Source organism: Lemur catta, chromosome 9 (assembly GCF_020740605.2).
Source record: "Lemur catta isolate mLemCat1 chromosome 9, mLemCat1.pri, whole genome shotgun sequence".
NCBI lineage: Eukaryota > Metazoa > Chordata > Mammalia > Primates > Lemuridae > Lemur > Lemur catta.
In genome coordinates this window covers 57,979,622-58,001,448 of record NC_059136.1, presented here as the reverse complement: position 1 = coordinate 58,001,448, position 21,827 = coordinate 57,979,622, and the positions used below count along the sequence as shown (strand labels likewise).

Below are 21,827 nucleotides of genomic sequence, written 5' to 3'. Positions count from 1 at the left end.
CCCTCTTTATTGCCTAGAAAGAACATATCCCAAGGCTTTCAGATTTAGCAGTCCTAGGAAAATTGTGGAGATCTCTAATTTTCTAGAGTATGTTATTAATGGGGCCTTACACAAAGCACTTGCTTAATTAAGAGAAGCTATTTCTTATTAACAAAATGCATATATAGCTATGTGGTAGAAAATCATAAGTATAAGTATAATCGGCTCTTTTTGAATTTTTCCATCTGTATTTGTTTACTAATAATTAGTGAGAATGGATTCTAAAGGTTTAAAGATATTGCAGGATAAAAGCTTGAGGAAGGTTTTTCAGCAAATGGGGGAAAAAATCCTCTGTAATATTCTATTTTGGGGTTTATATACCAGGATTCAAGGGAAGTATCATTTGACCCCATTTTGTGAGATCTTTTGAAATATCAAACATAGGCAGAAACATTCTGTGATTTGAAGTAAAAGATGAAAAGTTAACTAATATTTTATTCAATTTGTACAGAAGGACAAATAAGATTGCATGTACATTCCAAGTTTAATATTAGGTTATTAAGTATGAAATGTCCAGTTTCCTTAAGTACTAAGTTTAACAACTGATACCTCTGACATTCCACTTTGACACTTCTTGTTTTATTTTTATTGTGAAGGTACATCCACGGTCTTTCAAACGCACATTTTGGCTTGTGATTATCTTTCACATTTTTTTTTTTAGAGCGATATTTGTGACACCATGGATAAGTCAGAAATTTGTGTTAATTTCAAATGAGTTCCGTCATGGGACCAACGCAGTGCAGACAGCTCAAAATATCACAAAGTGTTGGGGAAGGACGTGGCTAATGAACACATAGTACACTGATGGTTTGAGAAGTTCCATTCTGGTGATTTTAATCTTGAAAATGAGCCATGTGGGCAACCTGAGACCACGGTAGATAATGGTGAGCTGAAAGTTATAGTGGAAGTGAATCCATCTCAACCTACATCTGAATTAGCAGCAAGGTGTGACGTTACTAATCCAACAATATTGGACCATTTGAAACAAATTGGCAAGGTAAAGAAGCTGGGCAGATAGGTTCCATGTGAATTAAAGAGCATTAGAAGAGAAATCGTCTTGAAGCTTGCCTTTCTTTGCTGTCACGACGTAAAGGCGATCCATTTCTACACCATATTGTTACATGTGATGAAAAATGAATTCTTTTTGACAATCACAAGCATTCAGCACAATGGTTAGATAAAGATGAAGTACCAAAACACAGTCTAAACTGAATATTTATCAAAAAAAGCTAATGGTGATTGGTGGTCCAGTGCTGGCATTGTCCACCATGGCTTCATGAAACCTGTTCAGTCGATTACAGTAGATGTCTACTGCAACCAGTTGGACAAAATGATGAGGATGCTTGCTATTAAGCAGCTGAGATTGGTAGACAGAGACAGGTCAACCCTCTTGCAAGACAACGCTTTACCACATGTCACACAAACAATGCTGCTCAAACTACAGAGGCTAGACTTGGAATCTCTGTCATCTACCATATTCACCAGACCTTGCACCAATTGACTATCCCACTTCTTCCAGGCTTTGGACCACTTCTTGCAAGGAAAAATATTCAATTCTCAACAAGCTGTGGAAAATGCCTTTCACGATTGCATGTCCCCTCACTCTCCTAGTTTCTTCGCTGTTGGCATAAACAAGCTACCATTAAGATGGCAAAACTGTGTCGATAGTTTAGGCACATACTTTGATTAATTGTACTGCTTCTTGTTTGAGATATAATAAACTACACTTTTGATTCAAAATCGGACATTTCATATTTAAGGATCTAATATTATAAATTCACTGTATCTATGAGAAGATTTTTAGATTGCAGAAGTTAAAGGTATATTTTAAATTTTAATCTATGGATTTTTTTAATATATCAAGCTACTCTATAGGGTAAAATTGTTACATAGGTTTAAAACTTTAAATTTTAATATTTTGCGTATTTGAAAACTTTGGTTACAAGTAATAGAAAATCTGTTCCCTTAAATCCTAAAGGACAGTATTGGCTCATGTAACTGAAAGGGCCCAGACAGACTCTGAGATCGGCACAGCTCATCAGGGCTCACGCTGTAGCCAGAAACTGTAGAACTATGGCAGTTTTAGGTTTCACATCTGTGCATTTCAATATCCAAAGGGAGAGAGACACCTTTGCTTTTGGTGGTAATAGTTTAAGAATGAGGAAATACGTTGCCTCAGAGCCCAAGCTTTTTAATGTTATTCTAATGGCCTAAAGTGGGCCCTGTGCCCATTCCTGAGCCAGTCTCTTTCATGAGGAAGTGCCGTGTACTTGACTGGCTTAGCCCTGGTTTCTTTCTGATCAGTGGGGTCAGCTTCCCTTGAACACAGGGCTGAATGGGAGAGGGGTGATAGCTGAATGAATATCGAGGTTCCCTTAGGGGGAAATAGATTCCAAGCAGGGAGTCAGCTGTGTTCATTACAAGATAATAAGAATAGTTCTGTAATTCTGGATGAACAGTTGGTGCTCTTTGATTACAGATAACAGAAAGCCCAACTCTTAATGCCTTAGGCAAAAAGCCATTTATGGGCATTTACTGTGGACAAGTCCACAGGGTAAAGCAGCTGCAGGGATGGCTGGATTCAGGATTCAGAGACTCTTCAGCTTTCCATCTCAGCCCCTACCTTGCTCTGTTGGCCCCATTCTTAAAACACACTCCCCTTTTTTATCACAAGATGGCAAAATAGCTTCTCCTTTTAGCCTCAAATTCCATGGGAAAGAGCAAGAATTACTTTATAAGAATCTGCCACAAAAATCTTACAGGCTCTCATAGGCCCATTCCTGACCAATCCCTTAGATTATTGGCCATGGGACTATAATGTGCTAATTAATAAAATGAAAATTATCCCAAAGAGCAAGATTCAGGTGGGGTTTGAGTTACCTAAACCACAGGAGCAGAGAGTGGAAGAGATGTGATTTCCCAAGGAAATTTGGGGTGCTGGATAGATGTCCACTTCAGATTTTAAGAGGTTTGTTTATTCATGATTTATGAGATAGTTATTGAGCCAAACACTGTAGATGTTTGTGTCCCCATTTCATTGACTGATTCTGTCATACCTGCAGCTTCACTGAGGGTCTAAAGTACCCCTGTACTGCTGTAAAAGTGCTACTTGAGGCAGCATGGATTGAGATTACAGAAGACACTGTCAGGCTTGCTAGTTCAAATGAACAGCCGCATCTGAGACACTGCCTCTCATCATAGAGTGTCACCTGTGGCTTGGTATCCTTGTTTGGCTTGATCCTCTCCATCTCTAAGGTGGTTCTGTCTTCTGTTGATATGTCCAGAATCCCAGCAGAGAACAGAAGGCATGCCAGTACGGATAAAAATGACAGAATTACTTGCATTTTATTTTCTAATTTGAAAATAATAGTGTCATAATTATATAATTATTTTTACTTAGAGCCAACTTTCTTTTTAATTTATCTACAAAGTTTTGTTCTATTTAGACATTAGGTCTAGTTAATTTGCAATAGAAGATTTGCTTATAACTGTACTTAAGATTTTGTAGAGGTGGCTTATATGAATATTTCCTCTCTCTCTTTTTTTGGGGGTCCCATAGATGAAAAAATGTTTAAAGCCCTTAAAGAAGAAGGAAATCAATGTGTAAAGGACAAAAACTATAAAGATGCTGTTAGTAAATACAGTGAATGCTTAAAGATTAATAACAAGGAATGTGCTATATATACAAACAGGCAAGTTTTTTATAACTTTATATATTTCTTATGTTAATAGTTTTGATTATTAAAAATAATCATTTATTATAAATTATTTAATAAAATTATTTAATTGCCAAAGATTTTTATTGTGGTTCTAGGAATTTATATAGCAAGTTGTCTTAAGTGAGTGTTTCTGAAAGAGGTGGGGCCGTGGGAGTTCCGGAGAGAGGGCAGGTTTGATATAGTCTGTGTCACCGGGTTTCGCATCTTTGGCTGCTGCCCTGATTCAGCATTTCCTGGCTGTCTGGCCTCACTGCAGCTAGCTGGGCCTGGGCACTGTCCAACACAGGACGAGCAGGAGTCGATAGTGTCCTACAGAGCAAAGCCTTGCTGCTTCTGAAGTGCTGAGGGAAGGGACCAGCATGTTTTATAGTGTGCAGTAGGAATGGGCAGATTGTTCTAGAATGCTGCTTGGGGGCCATCTTTGACACATATGGTAACAGATACCTATATAGAATATGGTGATAGAATAATGGCAACCTTTTTGCCAGAAATGTCACTAAATCCAAGAGATATTTTTCTGTTCTTCTCCTGTTCAGCCTCTGCAGGCTGGGGCATTATCAGCCACCCAGTTTTCCCTGAAGACCCCTTCTCTCCTTGGCTGCAGTGGCAGAGAACTCATTGCCTGGTTCTCCTCTTCTCCCCCTGTAGGCTTTTCTTTGCCTGGTATTGTCAGAGTTCCGAAGGTCCAGATCCCTTTTTTGTTCCACATACTCTTGAGGCCATTCCATCCTTTCCCCAGCTCCATTTACCACCTTACAATGATGTCTCCCAACTCTCTGTCTTCTGAGTTCCACACCCAAATGCTCCCTTCTCTTCTGCACTCAGGGCTGGTTATCATCCCTGACCAACACCTCCCGCCCCCGACCCTCCTCTTCCAGTCAGTCAGCAAGCTTGGGTGGTCCTACCTTAGAAATCCCTCTTTAGTGTGACCCTTTCTGTGCACCCCCACTGTTATGCCCCTGCTCGGGGCCACTGGCATCTCCCAGATGTCTGCAGCACCCTCCATGCTGTCCTGCATAGCCTTGCTCCCTCTTGTCTCCTTCTCCCTGTTGCAGCTAGAGTGATCTGTCTGGAACATGGTGAACAAATCAGCCCCTACTCAAAACCTTCAGCGGACTTCTGTTAGGCTCAGGATAAAGTTCAGCCTCCTTGTCATGATTTACAAGGGGCTTTGTGATCTGGCCTGTCCACTCTTCCAGCTTCATCCCTGGGCTCCAGCCATACGGAACTTTTCTTAATTCATCAAGATCACCACGTTCTCTCCCACCATGGGTCTATGCCTTTGGCCTCCACTCTCCCCTATCTCCATCTTAACCCTCTCAACCCAGTGCCTTTGCACTGGATATTTCTCACTCCACACTCAGGTTTCAACTTAAATATTACTTCTTTTGGGAGGTCTTCCCTGACTGCTCTGCCTCTTGCCTCGGTCCCCCTGATCTGGTGTGGTTCTGAGCCGTGTGCTCTCAGAGCACCTTGTACAGATTTTACTGTGTGTGCTTGTTTTAATGTTCTGTCTCCTCTACTATACTGTATCCTTCTTGGGGGGAGGGTGGGACTGCATATTGTTTGCAGTTATACCCCCAGTGCTGTAATTTCATGCACTGCAAGAGAGTGCCATAATTGGAATCAAATGTTAAGTTTCCATTGAAACAGCTGTAGTATAGAAACAGACTTACTGAGTTATTTTCTGATTTTTCTTAGCTGTCTAAATTTCTAGATATGCTATCTTTACCTTTCTTAATACTGAGTTCCATTACATTATGCCAGAGCTCTCTGTTACTTGAAGCTGTGCCAGTTTGAAGAGGCAAAGCAGGACTGTGACCAGGCGCTTCAGATAGACGATGGGAACATGAAAGCGTACTATAGACGAGCTCTGGCTCACAAAGGACTCAAGGTGAGAAAATCTCCATTTTAATGTGTAAATATTAGTTCTGAACAAATCAAGTGGTTTTCATGAACATAAATCATGATCATGGAATGGGAGTGAGATTATCCTGGGATTTAATCTTACTGCTATACTAACCAGTTCTAAAACGTTGGAATAGGCTTCAGCTTTCACCCCTAATTATAACATGGAACTGGATAATTTCTAAGATTCCTTCCAGCTAAAAATTATGATTTATTCTCTAATTTCCCAAGGAGTATTAGGAGTATTGTAAGTTATAATAGGTTCACTTTAAGGAACAGGAAATTTTGTTACTGAATTACTAAAAGCCACTGGCAGTGCTACTGGTTCCTTCAGCAAGGGTTGGGGTTGGAGGTGGAGTGGGGGAAGGCGTCACATGGGAAGATGGATCACTCATGGAAGTTGGTAGCAACATATCAGAGATTTGGAAGCTTGTAGTGATCTAGGCCTCAAGCTGGCTGATGGTCAGTCAGTGTGAGACTATAGAATGGCATTCTTCTCCAAGAAAACCACACCGTTAGTTTAGAAGAAAGAAGGTACTGTATAATTACACTTTTCTTTATGTAGATTCTTCTGCATGAAAATCTTGAATGAATGTTCACATATGTAGAAAATAATATCACAAGGAAAAACCAGAACATATTAGAAAATGGCATTTACTAAAGTAGTTTTTTTTTTTGAGACACAGTCTTGCTCTGTCACCCTGGGTAGAGTGCAGTGGCCTCATCATAGCTCACTGCAACCTCAAACTCCTGGCCTCAGCCTCCTGAGTAGCTGGGACTATAGGTGCCTACCATGACACCCAGCTGATTTTTCTATTTTTAGTAGCAATGGAGTCTCACTCTTGCTCAGGTTGGTCTCGAACTCCTGAGCTCAAGCAATCCTCCTGCCTTGGCCTCCCAGATTTTGTAAAAAAAAATTATTAAGGTCTAATACAATGAAATTCACACATTGTGAGTGTGCAGGTCATTGACTTTTGATATATCTTCTTATAGCTACCATCCCAATCAAGATCAATAACATTTCTATCTCTCTAGAAAGTTCCCTGTGCCCCTTTGAAATCAACCCCTAACCCTAGGCAACCATTCATCTAATTTCTATCACTATAGATTGGTTTGGCTTCTTTTTGACAATATGATAAATATAATCACATAAAAGGTACTCTACTCTTTGTCTTATTTCACTCAGCATAACCTGACATTCATCCATGTTGTGAGTATCAGGAATTATTCCTTTTTATCACTGAGTTGTATGACTACCACAATTTGTTTATATATTCACCAGTGATGCCACTTAGGTTGTTTCCAGTTTGGGGCTGTTATGAATAGAGCTGCTGTGACATTATTGTGCACATGTTTTATGGCTTTGTTCACATACTGTACAGCCAGATGTGGGGGGAGGGGGTGCAGCTTGGCATGCCACACCGAGGAGGCTGTGCTTGACCCTGAGGGTGATGGGAGCCCCCAAGGGGGTAAATGGTGGCATGATGGGTCAGATTTGGGGACAACATGGAAGGTGGGTCAGAGTGGCCCAGCATGGAGTAGGAAGACAAGTGAGAGTCCACCAAGGTGAGAAGCAGAGGCCTGAAGGAAGGTAATGGCTGAGGGAAGAGAGAAGATATATTAATTTGCTAATAACAAAGTGCCACAGACTTGGTAGCCTATACAACAGAAATTTATTTTCTCACAATTCTGGAGGCTGGAAGTCTGAGATCAAGGTGTCCACAGGGTTGGTTTCTTCTGGCATGTAGAGGGATGTCTTCTCCCTGTGCCTTCACATGGTTTTCCGTGTGTGTGTGTGTCTGTGCCCAAATGCCCTCTTCTTAATATAAAGTACCAGTCATATTGGATTAGGGCCCAACCCTAATGAACTAATAATTTTAACCTGATTACCTTTTTAAAGATCCTGTCTCCAAATATGGTTACATTCTGAGGTACTGAGGGTTAGAACTTCAACATATGAATTTCTGGGGGACACAGTTCAGCCTGTACCAGTAGTTGAGGGGTTATTTCAAGGTTGGCTGATAGTAAAATTGACAGGACATAGTGAGCAGTGAGATATCTGAGGGAAGGAATGAAGGGGATGCCTCCCAGGTTCCCGGCTGGGGTGGCTGAGTGGAGCAGTGTGATAATGGAGGGTGTACAGGGGTTGGGGACAAGTTTAGGGATGGGAAGAGGGATAGTTTTGCCCTAATGAGTTTGAGATAGTTCTTTTATTCCTTGCCCATCACTGACAGAAAAACATCTGGGTTTTCTTGGGAGGCAGCAGTCATGTTGTTGCATAGTATTAATATATGTCAAATGGGGACAATCTGTGTGCACTGGGTGATCAGAATTTTCTAGATCACAGGCCCACAGAGGCTGCAGTGGAGCCACGCCTGCACTTCTTGCCAGGACTCAGACAGCGTCCGTGTGACCCTAACACCCCCACAACTCCCAACTTTATTTTGTTAGCAACACACTCATTTGTGACCCTCACGTAAAGATTTCCTAGATGGCATGAGGCACCATGAATTAAGAATCTTCTTCAAAATTTACTCAACTCTTTGAGTGTGATGGATTTGGGTAAATGAGGGTATATCCGCATGACTCATGAGTTTATATACGTCTAAACTCTTCGAGCAAGTTTACCTCATACTGGCTGCCTGACTCTTTGAACCTGGTTAGCTGACTGAAAGTCAGAAGCTGTACCTAATGAAAGACTTGAATTGTATACTTCCTTGGAAGGAATTCTAGAAATTGTATTATGATGCAGAAAAATATTCTCAAATTTGAGTAATCCTATCCCACTAGGTTATGAGGCTGGTACTTTGTTTTTCTGGTTTGATTTTTTTATAGCTTGATTTGTATATCCGGTAGTTTAGGGTATGTGCCATGTGAATTTAATTTAAGGATCTTCAAAGGCTACAACTCCATATAGAAAGTGTCAGAACTCATGCCTGGATGCATCTGCTCAGCGTGGCTGTAATGAGGACATGGCACAGGGGCTCAGTTTGGAGCAGGTGCCCTGCCTTTGGCTCCCAGCTGAACACTTTGCTTTCCTCAGATCTTTTGTTTGTTTTCTAACTGACTTTAATAGTGGGGTTTTTTTTTTTTTTTTGGTACCAGTTTTGAAAACTATGGGTGGTCTTTAATGTACAGCTGTTCTTCACAAGAAAAGATCACTGAACATTTTGTTTTATTTATAATTTATTTCTCTTATTGAGTGCCAGTTACATGCTAGGTGTTGGGAATACAGAGGTGAATAAGACATGGTGCCTATTTAAGGAATTTACAACCAATAGGGGATGCTACAAGGCCAAAAATAGCAAAAAGAAATATGTACAATTACTATGTATCAATAAAAATATAAAAAATATCTAATTGCTTTTATAGTTTGAGCACATCTGTTAATAGGAAATATTATCACGAACACATGTGATTATAGTATTTATAGTATATCATTTCTTAAAGGCCTGATGAGGTTGTTAGAAACCTCTAATGTCCTTTTTGCCAAAGTCACACTTTCTCTTTGTATAAGCTCCACTTTTCCCTCCACTCTGGATGGCTGGTTTCTCACTTCTCTGACAACTGTAGCAAAAGGAGACGCCTCCCTCTTTGTATCCAGCTCCACCTTTGGTTTTCTTTTTTTTTTTTTTTTTTTGAGACAGAGTCTCTCTGTTGCCCTGGCTAGAGTGAGTGCCGTGGCGTCAGCCTAGCTCACAGCAACCTCAAACTCCTGGGCTCGAGCTATCCTCCTGCCTCAGCCTCCCGAGTAGCTGGGATTACAGGCATGCGCCACCATGCCCGGCTAATTTTTTCTATGTATATTTTTAGCTGTCCATATAATTTCTTTCTATTTTTAGTAGAGATGGGGTCTTGCTCTTGCTCAGGCTGGTCTCGAACTCCTGAGTTCAAACAATCTGCCCGCTTCGGCCTCCCAGAGTGCTAGGATTACAGGCGTGAGCCACCGCGCCCGGCCAACCTTTGGTTTTCTTAATTGCATCAATGACAATTCATAATTATCCATTTGTTTACCCTTTTTTTTTTAATTGCTTCCTGTCACAGGACATAAGCTTCCATAAAGGGGAAGGCCCAAGTCTGTCTTTTCTGCCATGGTCTTCCCAGCTCCCAGCACATGGACATGCTCAGTGACCATTTACGAAGTAATGAACCCGGCCCCTTCTCTCACCGCCTCCTTGCTGTGCCCACCCTTCCTGCTGTCCTGTCCTCTCTTTACACTTGTCTGCCTTTGTTAACACTTACTTTTCAAAGTGTATTTCCTGTTTTCTTATGTCTCCTCCAACCAGGCAGGTTGCTCTTTAAACAGAGACTTTCTTGAATATATGAAAATGATAATAGTGACTCCTATGATGTTAGACTTCCACTTCCAAGGCCAAAGCCCACAGATCTCTATTTTCAGACCTTCCCCTTGAGGTGTATTACCATCCACCTTCTGGTCATTGCTGCTGGGATCATCCCAAAGATAATTTCTTTAGGCCTCAGTTTCTTCATTTTTAAAATGGGAACAATAAAAGTTAATATTTATAGGGCTATTGCAAGAGTAAAGTAATACCTGTAAAATGCTTAGCATGTAAGAGTTAGCTTTTATTACTCCCTCAACTTGCCCTCCTGCCCCACTCCCTTGCCTTTCCCATATGGTCCCCTGCCTATAACACTTAGGATATAAATACAGTGTCATTTTTTCCCCCGGTAGTTTCCAACTGCTGTTGTAAGACAGTGGTATGTGGAGATTTGTTACTAATAGTATATAATGTATTACAGTTTGTAGATAATTTACCTTTTTTATAAATTAGAGCAGATTTAAGGTTATCCTTTAAACATGTCACCCTTGCTCTGGTGATGCTGTAGGGGGAGGAGGAAGGGATATGGCATTACAGTTAGTCCTCTGGATGTCACCTGACCACTAGCTTAGCTTATCTGTGGCTCAGCCTCCAGTGCATGCTGTTATTGAGGTGACATAAATACTTAAAGAGGTTACACATCTTTGCAATTCTTTGCCGCCTTTGTTTTAATCAAAACATAGGTGTAGTCTATAGTTTCTAGAACGTGGCTTTTCACAGTAGACTGATCTTACATAGTATCTGTCGCTGCTGTCATATTCAGTGGCCTTGTCTTATTAATCTTAGATTCCCTTTTTCCCCCTCAATTCCTCCAATGTATTGTCTGACTCTTATAGAGGATTAAATATTGACTCTAGCCTATTTTGAAGAGTAAACAACTCTGAAGGGTTTTATGGAACAAAAGTAATATAATTACCACTTGCATAGTTTTTTATAGATTTAAACCATATATTATTTATTCCTTTATTCCTTGGTATAGCCTTGTGAAAATCTGGATAGAGTTTTTATCCTTATTTTAGACATAACAAGCCTGAAGCCCAGAAAGGTTAAGTAGGATCTTGTTTGTTTCACTGCTAGTAGGTGCAAATATAAAGATGTTCATTGTTTCATTTCTTCATTCAGCAAACAAGTGCCTACTATGTTTTAAGGACTGGGAATTTGTGGTGATATAGAATTGAACTTGAGTTTTCTAATTCTGGATTCTGTGCTCTTTCCTCTATAGTGGATGTTCACTGTGTTTTGGGTTATAATTTATTAGCATACTCACCCCTTAGGCACATTTCATAAGAGTGGTACTAATGGGGACCCCCTGCACACACTCTGCATAGCTCACTTCATCACTCTCAGGCTAATCTAGGCCTCTTCTTTTATTTATGAAAATTATTTTCTCTGTCTTCCTGCTTAACAGAATTATCAGAAAAGTTTAACTGATCTCAATAAAGTTCTCCTACTAGACCCAAATATTGCTGAGGCAAAGATGGAACTGGAAGAGATAACCAGATTCCTTAATATTAAGGATAATACAGCATCATTCAACAAAGAAAAAGAGAGAAGGAAAATTGAGATTCAAGAGGTATTTTTATTTGATTATCTTTGAAAGTATTCTTTTGGGGATCTTAGACTGGATTCTAAGGTTATATTCACTATGCTTTAAAAAACTTTTAAAAAAATTTAAATTTTGTTTGTGTTCTGATGATTAATGAAAAAATTGTATCCAGTTATGAAGACAAAATTTCTCCTTTGCAGTGGTAATTAGTCACTGTATTTCCCAATGTTAGTCTGTGGATGGTACTAGGAGTCCCTGCATTACCGAAGCTCTTCCTTTCTTTGTCCCCCCTTCCTCTGGCCTGTGACTATACTATTCCCACTGTAGAGAGCACTGGGAGCCTGTGGCCATTGAGCTTTGTTTCAGAGTAGAAACTCACAGGACTGATTGATTGAGTTTCAGGCACCCTGCAAGCCCCACCCCATGGGATTTTACAGATTGACTCAGATCTATTTAGCACTCTGAAGTAAGACTGCCTCATTGGAGATCTTGGACTACCTCAGGATCAAACCTGTCTTTGTGATTTCAGATAACTCAGATGTTTTGCTTTGCTTTAGTGAAGAATGTCAGGCCGTAATTCCTGTACATTCATGAATGCTAATATCCCATTTATAATCTTACATTTCCACTAAGAGTAAGAGGCTAATATGTGAGAGAAGCTAGGAAGCTTTTTACCTTTAAAGGAAGAAAAGGCTGTTTTAAGAGAATTGAAAAATGTAAGCACACTTCTCAGCTAAAAAAAGATAAAATTGTTGTAGGTTTTTATTTTATATAAAATTTTTATTCATGGGAAGTTCTAAAAATAAAATTTCATTGTCATAGTTTCAATGTCAAATGGTTTTTTAAAACTTCACAAAGTACTCTTATGAATTGGATTCTTATACTTTAAAACTTCTCTTCCTAAAAAATTATAGGTTTTGCAATTTATTGCAACTTACAAATTTTTCACTTAGAACTTGACTAAAATACAGTCTATTTGAGGTTTTCAATTCCCATTTTGAAAAATGTAACTTAGGATGTGTGTGGTGACTGTTGTTCAGTGTCCCAGTATATTTCTTTTCCTGACAAAGGTGAACGAAAGCAATGAAGAGGAGCCTGAAAGACCCTCCATGGAGGTCTCCGCTGCCTGCCTTGCTTCTGAGAAGGGAGACAAAAGCAACTGGCTACCAGAATACTCTGAAAAACTTCAGATCTCCAAGCCTAATAATGCCTATGAGTTTGGTCAGGTTATAAATGCTATCAATACTAGGAAAGATAAAGAAGCCTGTGCACACCTTTTAGCCATCACTGCACCAGAAGATTTGCCAATGTTGTTGAGTAACAAACTTGAAGGGGATACATTCCTCCTTCTCATTCAGTCTCTGAAAAATGATCTTATTGTTAAAGATCCTTCATTGGTATATCAGCATCTTTTATATCTGAGTAAAGCAGAAAGGTTTAAGGTGAGTGGAAAAGTATTTTACTAATAGAGATTTATTTTTTAAGGGTTTCTGTAACTTAATGTTATTTATACTAATATGTTTTCCCTTCTTTCAGATGATGTTGACACTAATTAGCAAGGGCCAAAAGGAGCAAATTGAACAGCTATTTGATGACCTTTCAGACACACCCAACAACCATTTTACTTTGGAAGACATACAGGCCCTAAAAAGGCAGTATGAGCTTTAAATCAAGATTTTTCTAGAACTTGGCATCCAATGGGTAATAAAAAAAAAAAGAAAAAAAAAAAAGATTTTTCTTCCATGCATGTATGTGTTCCAGTAATGCTAATGAAATGATATTGTATTAGAGTTGCATGGATAAAATCTGGCTGAGAAAAGATCCCTTTGTCTGGACTATAAAACGTTTTACTTATTTTTATACACAGAACATGTATATTCTATAATCTCCTTTTTATTAGTTGTAAATATTTTCTTATGTACCAGAGCCAACATCTTTATATTTAATAAGTATATTTGGAACTTGTTAAAAATACATTTTAATTTATAGTATACATTTTCTTTTAATAACTCACCTGTTGAAAATTTGAGTTAAATTGCATTCCTTTGAGCTATGAAAGAGTCCTCTTAAGTTTGACTGAAATGAATTTCTTTGTAGTTCTTTTTTAAAAGTGCAAGTCGTTAACAGTGATTATTATATCACCTTATATCCTGCTGAGATATACATAAATCCCATTTTATACTAGTACCTGTGGGTTAGTCAATTAAAATGAAATGTGACACTGAAGTCTATAACATGAAACGATTATTAAATTGTGTTTATTAATTTAGAGCTATAAGAGGAACTTTTCTAGTATGCCTCATAATTAAGAACAAAAATTGCCAAAAATTTCTATCACTTTTTACTAGATTTCTAAAAGCCACTTTCTCTTATATGTTGCTTATATAAGTAAAAACAACCAACCATTATATAAAAGCAAACTAAGCCTGCATTTATATTTGAATTGTCATTCCTGTATTTTCCCCAAACATTTAAATGTCTCCCTCCTCCTCTTCTGTTCTCTGCTGTCATGACTATATTCTTTCACTGTAAAAGGGAAAGTGAAGAATTCTTATCATATTGAAAGCTCCTTTGTTAACTGACTCAAAGTAAAGGTATTTCGGTCTCTGTCAGTATGCTGTTATTTATTCCTGCAGTCTATGGTCAATGCTCTTCTTCTGGAGCATTTTCTTGTTCATTTAGAAATGAAGATGAAAGACTAATAACACTTTTATTATTTTCATGTTTATTATTTTATCTAATCTTATAGAATATTTTCCAAATCATCATGGGTAAAGGGTACCTTTCAAACTGTGCCATTTCTCTTCTAAACTGTTCCTTCCTTCCTTCATAAGTGAAAATCTACTATAATGGGTTCTTAACTTTAGTCTTCATATAAACAGGTTTCTCCTTTTTGATGTTATTAGATTTTTATAAAAGTAAATGGTGGCTTGTGTTAGAACTGTACAAAGTTTATTTATAGACAGAGGACCACTGATTTCCTATACATAGCAACTTAAGATTGAGAGTAACTTTAGAGACACAGAAAGGAAACTTTTTCTTTTGTGGACAGTTAGATAACTCAGCACCTTGCACAGTCCTGATATAGTGACATTAATAACTCTAGGTGATGATTTTTGAGCTTAGTACTAGGCAGTCTACATAGCTCATTGAACATTGTCTAATTTAATCCTAATAGTAACTCTGTTATAGAGCAGGAAAAAGCAGCACAGAGAAGGTGTGTAAATTAACAAGGACTACAGATGTTGCAAGTGTTCCATCCAAGGTCCATATCTGTGCAAACTGCGTTTTGAGCTCATATACTCTGTGCTGTGTAATGGAAAATATTAAATATATGAATGGAATAATGGGTAAGGTACCTGGCCTTTAAGAGTTACAGATTATTGGCTGGATACAGTGGCTCACACCTGTAATCCCAGCATTTTGGGAGGCTGAGGTGGTGGTGGGGGACCGCTTGAGGCCAGGAATTCAAGACAGCCTGGGCAATGTAGTGAGACCCCCATTTCTACAAAAAAATTTTAAAATTACCCAGGTATGGTGGCACACCTGTAGTCCCACGTACTTGGGAGGCTGAGGCAGGAGGATCACTTGAGCCCAGGAGTTTGAGGCTGCAGCAAGCTATGATCGTGCCATTGCACTCCAGCCTGGGTGATAGAGTGAGACCCTGTCTCTAAAAAAAAAAAATTACAGATTAGTGAATGGATATGCAAATTGTATACTAATAGAAGTATCTACAGTGACAACACAAAAGCAAGAGTGCCTGGGCCTGCCTGTGAGAGGGTTAGGAAAGGTTTCAAGAGGGAAGTAATGCCACAGCTTGAGTTTGTCACATTGGCAAGAGAAAAGAACATGTCAGGCAGAGGAAACAAGGTGTAAGGGCATCAGGGTGCATATTCAAGGTGCAGGTTGAATGAAGGTGTGAATAACTTGACATGTTTAGGAAACTACATGTAATCTTAATATTAGTGGAACATAGGGTTTGTGATACCTAGAACAGAAAGTTGCATGCCACATATAAAATGGCAGAAAATATCAGAGTTTTAATTATACAAATAGTTCCTTTGTGAGTCAGGCATTACCATTCTTCTTCACTAATAACCTGATTTTCTTCCCCTTCTTTTACTTTTTAGCTTCTTTGTGATTGTTTGGGGCCACATGCCCAATTTTGCCAATAGAGTTTAGGTAGGAGTGATGTGTCATTTCTGAGCCAAAGTATGCAAGACCTGGCACAGAACCCTCCATGGTCTTTTCCCTTGCTACAGTGACTGAGAAGGCCTCATGTTCCAGACTGTACAGTTACAAGATAACGGCACCTCCATCAGCCTGGTTCTTTGAATGTTGCTTTGAAGCAGAGTCCTGCCAGTCTGCACTGGATATACAGCATGGACAAGCTTATGCTTTCTTCCACTGAGATTCTGGATTGTTTGTAACTATGTCCAAGGACTTAACCTCTCACAGTCTGTTTCCACATTTGTCCTATCTTCAGCCCTTAAATCTTTCCTGACCTTCAACCTGTAAAACCAAATTCAAACTGTTCATTTCAACATGGATGTCTCAAAGATACTTCAAATATAGTATGCCCTAAACAGAACTCTTTGTTCTCTCAAACTCAGGCTTCACTTATCCCGTAGCTCAGTGAAAGGTACCAGCATTCACACACTGGCCTGAGAAACCTAGGCTTCGTCCTAAACCTCACATCTAATATTTCATCCAGACAAACTGTTTATTATGCAAACATGGCACACTCACCCAAGATTAACTGCTTTTGCACAGGATATCTTACCACATAGTTTTGGTGTTCTTGAGTTTACTTGTCTGACAGAAAATGTCTGGTTCAATTCTGTTTCCCATATTGCTCATCAAAATGCCTGGTGCAACAAATGCCATAAATATTTGTTGAATAAAAGAGAAATCTTAGTAATTTTACATTTTTGGGTACATATATTACATAAAGTATTCCAGTGGACTGTCAGCACTTGTTATTATATCTAGTTGATTTGCTGTAAATCATGCATCTGGAAGTAGAAAAGTCTCCAGCATAATTGTATACAGAGTGTGGTTTATCAAAGCTTAACTCATGCCTTAGGGACCTTATGACCAAAGTTTCTAGACAAAAGGGTAAAAGAGGATATTAAAACAGAAAAGGAAGAGAAAGAAATTACAGGCTCTGAAAACTGTGAGTTATTTACTTTAAAGTGTAAAACACCTGAGCAAATCACAATCACTTTGGGCTTAAATTTGCTTATTTTTAAATGATTAGTAAATATCATCTGGACTGACATGTTTATTGTAAAATAACATGAAAATACTTTCTAAGCTGTGTAATATAAGAGCCTATCATTACTAATTTTGGCTCATGGACACTATGAAAGTTCCCCGTGTACAGAACTGGAATCTAGTTATTTTCATATTCGAAAATAACACAAATTTTTGACTTATCCATGGTTTCACAAAAGTGCTCTAAGAAGATGTGAAAGATAATCACAAGCCAAAATGTGCATTTGAAAGACTGAGGATGTACCTTCACAATAAAAATAAAATGAAGTGTCAAAGTGAAATGTCAGAGATTATCAACTGTTAAACTTAGTACTTAAAGAAACTGGACATTTCATACTTAATAACCTAATATGTTGCATGCAAAGAGATTAAGCATGAGTTATAGCAGAATATGACATTAAAGTGATTTCAAATATATTTTCTTGCAGTTGTTTTCCTGATACATTATGGGTTTTGCTATCTAGGAACAGGATGGAGCCAAGTGTGTTCACTTAGAATTTGTTTTACTTTTTTCCTGTTGGCCTGTATGCACCACTCAGACCAAAAGGACCCCTGAAGACTGACATGAAAGTCACAGAATCCTGCCTCTGACTTCTCTACCAAGGGATATCTATAAGGAGAAATCTGTCTCCAGAATACAGTGAATTTTGTCAAGTTTATGGGTTTTGATGCCTTAGGCCAAAAATCAAATAAAAGAGGCGGTTGAAGGTCAACTGATGGCAGAACAATCAATGAACAATAAGCAAGAGACAAGAGTATAACTCCTGGCAACTGCCTTCTCTTTTTCTCTGGGAAACTGCTTAAGAGCATAGACTTTGGCATCAGATAAACCTGGAATCAAATCTCGGCTCTACTTAGGAGCTTTATGACCCAACATGACAGTTTATAGTTTCCTCATCTGCAAAAATGGGGATATCTTTCTAGCATTCAGAGGTGCAATTTGTGGTTTGTGAAAAATGCCTGGTGGTTCTTAATAAGTACCTTATCTTTCTTTCCATGTGTATAACTGCTTTCTTCCAGTAAGGGTAATGATCTCACCTATGTTGTTAGAAAAGGATAAGAAAGCTCTTTTCAAATGCTGTGGACATCTTAAGCTATTTACTGGATAATAAATGCACATTATGACCCCTCCAATAGAAATATTATAGCCAGAGAATTAGCTGGCCTCAGACCTCTGGTGCCATCTTCTGGAAATTAGTCATGTTACAGCAGCCAAGAGATTTCTCCACAGGTTGAACTGCACAGAGAATCTATTTGTAATAGTAAGCATCTTTCTTTTCCACCTGTCACTGTTTTGAGGGTGAGCCAACATACACACACAGTTGTACTTTCAGAGTCTGGCATAGGCTGGTTGGTGTTTAGTAAATGTTTGTTGAATTAATGAATCTAGAGGACACTGTCCTATTGATGCTCTTGTTTCCAGAGTTTAGACTAGAGAGTTTCCTATTACTGAGAAGTTTTCAATGACACTCTAAATACTTCTCATTCTTGGAATGTTTGTATAGGGTCACTTGAAAATTTACAGACCAGGGGGTTGGGAATATAAAAATCTCTCTTGTAATTCTTAGAAAGTTGGAATTTATGACCTACTGGCATAGAAGCTGAGTGTGCAATAATTAATATCTCAATTGCACTATTTATGACCCTCTGAATAAAGTATTGTGGACCATAAATAAAAGATAGCCCTGATTTTAATGAATTTATACTTCATTTGGAAAAAATTGGCAAGAGACTCTAACAGGAAAAAACAGCATCAATGAAATGTTCAAGTGTCAAAGGTATTAAAAGGGCCAACTAGAGTTAATCAGGACCATTTTCAGGAAGAGGTTAAGTCTAAGCTGGGTTTTGAAATGGACTTGGATCAATGAGAAGGAAGAGCTCAGTACAACTGAATTACTGTACTGCAGAATTTCCAATATCACATGCACTAGAAACTTAGAGTCTAAAACTTTACCATTCTAGGTATGCTTCAGTGTGCAGCAAAGAGAAACCAGACAGGAGACTTACAAAGCAACTTTAACTGATTTTCTATTTTTCCTTAGGCTTTTAATAGTGACCCAAGTCAAATCTAAAATTAGCTGAAAATTTAATCTTACTACCTGCCATCTGACCTCTTCTATGTCAGTTTCCCACCTGTAAAATACAACTAATTATTTGCTATAATTAAGCAGCGGGTTAGGAGGAGGACTACTTCAATAAACACCATTTTGATCACAATTCATATTTGTGCTAGAACAAGGGCAAAGATTTCATTAGGATGGCTATAAATAAAAAAGATGGGCAATAAGTATTGGTGAGGATGTGGAGAAATTAGAAACCCCATACATTGCTGACTGGAATGTAAAATGGTGCAGCTGCTCTGGAAAACATTTTGGCGGTTCCTCAAAAAGTTAGAGTTTCCATTTGACCCAACAATTCTAAAACTCCTAGTATTATACTCAAGAAAATTGAAAACGTATGTTCATGTAAAAACTTGTACACGAATGTTCACAGCAGGATTATTCATAATAGCCAAAAAGTAGAAACGGTCCAAATGTCCATCAACTAACTGATGAATAGATAAATAAGAATGTGGTATTATCTAAACAATAGAATATTATTCAGCCATAATGAAGAATGAGGTAGCAATACATGCTGTACCATGGATGAACCCTGAAAGCATTGAGAAGTGAAGAAAGCTAGACTCAGAAGGCCACATTTTATGATTACTTTCATATAAAATGTCCAGAATGGACAAATCCGTAGAGATAGAAAGTAAATTAGTGGTTTCCAGGGACTGAGAGGAAGGGAGAATGGGAACTGACTGCTAATGGATACAGGGTTTCTTTTTGGGATGATGAAAATGTTCCAGAATTAGATAGTAGTGATGGTTGTGCAACCTTGTGAATACACTAAAAACACTGAATTGTACATTTATTTTTAAAGTGTGAATTTTATGGTATGTGAACTATATCTCAATTTTAAAAAAACGAGTGAGAGAAAAAAAAGAATAAACCACCCAACGTAGTGAACAATTCAGATGCAAACTCTGGGGTCTTCCCATTAGTCCTGAAAAGCCACCACCCATTTGAGCTTGTCAAGAACTTACCCAGAGGAATAAAAGTTAAGGAAGAGTGAAAGACTAAATATTTCCACCTCATGATTGGAAATGAGGTAAAGATGTCCACTATTACCATTCCTATTTAACATTGTACTGGAGGTTGAAGCCAGTGCAATAAGGAGGGGAAAAAAGTTATCAAAGGCATACAGTTTGGAAAGGAAGAAGTAAAACTGTCTTTTTATTTGCAGACATAATTATCTATATAGAAAATCCTATAGAATCTATCAAAAAGAACCAGCAAGAATTAATGTTACTTACAAGGTTGTAGGATTCAAGATAAATATACAAAAACCAATTCTAGATCCTTTTGTAGTTCCTACGTATGATGACTGGGTGTTCTCGTGCATGCATGACATGTGCCTCCCTCAAACCTTGTGAGGTTGTTAGCACATTACCTGTTTAATATGAAAAGAAAAAAAATCAATTGTATTTCTATATACTAGAAATGAAAAATCACAAATTGAGATTTTTAGATCTGTACACCGAAAACTACAAAATATTGTTGCAAGAAATTAAAGAACTAAATAAAAGGATATGCTGTATTCGTGGATAGGAAGATATATCAATTTATCCCAAATTGATATAAAGGTTTAATGGTATCTCAATCAAAATCAAAACCAGGTTTTTTTGTAGAAATCTACAAATGGATTCCAGTATAAATGTAGTATTCAAATCAATGGGAAAAGGACAGATTATTTAACAAATAGTGTCATCACAAATGACTTTCCATCTGGAAGAAAATAAAACTGGACCTCTATATTACACCAAATGCTAAGATAAATTCAAGACAGATTAAAGCAAATGTAAAAAATTAAAAATTTCACAAGAAAATACCAAAAAGTCTCACAAGAGACAAGTACAATTTAGGATGAAAGGAGAACTTAACTATGACCAGAAGGTCTGAAATATTACAATTAAACACACTGACAATATAGCTTTCATATTTCAAAAAAATAATGTATGGGTGAAGAATGTATGTGAAACTCTCTGAACTATCTTTGCAACTTTTCTGTAAATCTAAAAATTTTCCAAAATAAAAAGTTTAAGAATAAAATAGGATATATGCATGCACACCCACAAAGCTATTGAAGTCAACAGTCAAATGATAGATTCGGAGAAAAATATGACAAAAGTCAGACTGCTAACAGCTACAGTATACAAAAACCTCTTTCAAACTGATAAGGAGAAAACAACCCAAAAGAAAACAGGCAAAGGATGTAATAGCCAATCTACAAAACAGCAAATTCAAATACCACTCTCAAGCCCCCCAACACTGCCTCAGAGCAACAACAATGACAAAAAAGACAAAACATGAAAAGATGTACAAATTTACTAGTCAGGAAAATGTAAAATCAGGTAAGATACTACTTTATACCAAATAGTGTTGCCAAAATTATAAAGCTCTAATATCTATTATTGGTGGAATGCAGGGAGAGGGGAACTCAGGTATTGTCAGTGGATTATAAATTTTGACAGCCTTTTTTGGAAGGCAGTCTGGTAACCAACCTTTCCATGTATTAGAATGTTTCTTGCAGTGTTTTGTTTTGTTTTTCTGAGATAAGGTCTCACTATAACCCCAGGGTGGTTTCAAACTCCTAGGCCCAAGCAATCTGCCTGCTGCCTCAGCCTCCCAAGTAGCTGGGACTACAGGCATGCCACCACGCCCAGCTCTTTTAGTGTTCTGTAGTGAGGAAAAAACACAACACAGTGAATGCTCATCAATATGAGAATGTTTGAATAACTGCAGCACATTTATGCCATAGAATTTTTTTAAGTAGTTTGAGAGTGAGTTGGAGCTATATAGTTGACTTAGAAAGATTTCCTGAATATATTACTGAGAAAATCAAGAAAATAATCAAGGTATATATGCATCGTGTATAACTGTACAAACATGTTGA

At 38.0% G+C, this 21,827-nt stretch overlaps 1 protein-coding gene and 1 non-coding gene across 2 annotated transcripts in view; both read left to right on the top strand.

Annotated features, from left to right (window-relative positions):
- SPAG1 (sperm associated antigen 1) overlaps nucleotides 1–17,007 on the top strand; it is a 71,036-nt gene extending 54,029 nt beyond the window's left edge. The window contains exons 15-20 of the mRNA XM_045560398.1: nucleotides 3,599–3,731; nucleotides 5,526–5,652; nucleotides 11,415–11,579; nucleotides 12,623–12,994; nucleotides 13,089–13,253; nucleotides 15,815–17,007. Of these exons, the coding sequence (XP_045416354.1) occupies nucleotides 3,599–3,731; nucleotides 5,526–5,652; nucleotides 11,415–11,579; nucleotides 12,623–12,994; nucleotides 13,089–13,220 (929 nt within the window). The 3' untranslated portion in view covers nucleotides 13,221–13,253; nucleotides 15,815–17,007. The remainder of the gene's footprint in view (nucleotides 1–3,598; nucleotides 3,732–5,525; nucleotides 5,653–11,414; nucleotides 11,580–12,622; nucleotides 12,995–13,088; nucleotides 13,254–15,814) is intronic.
- Nucleotides 17,008–20,230: 3,223 nt separating this feature from the next.
- Nucleotides 20,231–20,334, top strand: LOC123645498. Its single transcript, XR_006737611.1, has one exon. It is a non-coding gene; the product is annotated as a small nucleolar RNA U13 (small nucleolar RNA).
- Nucleotides 20,335–21,827: the final 1,493 nt, after the last annotated feature.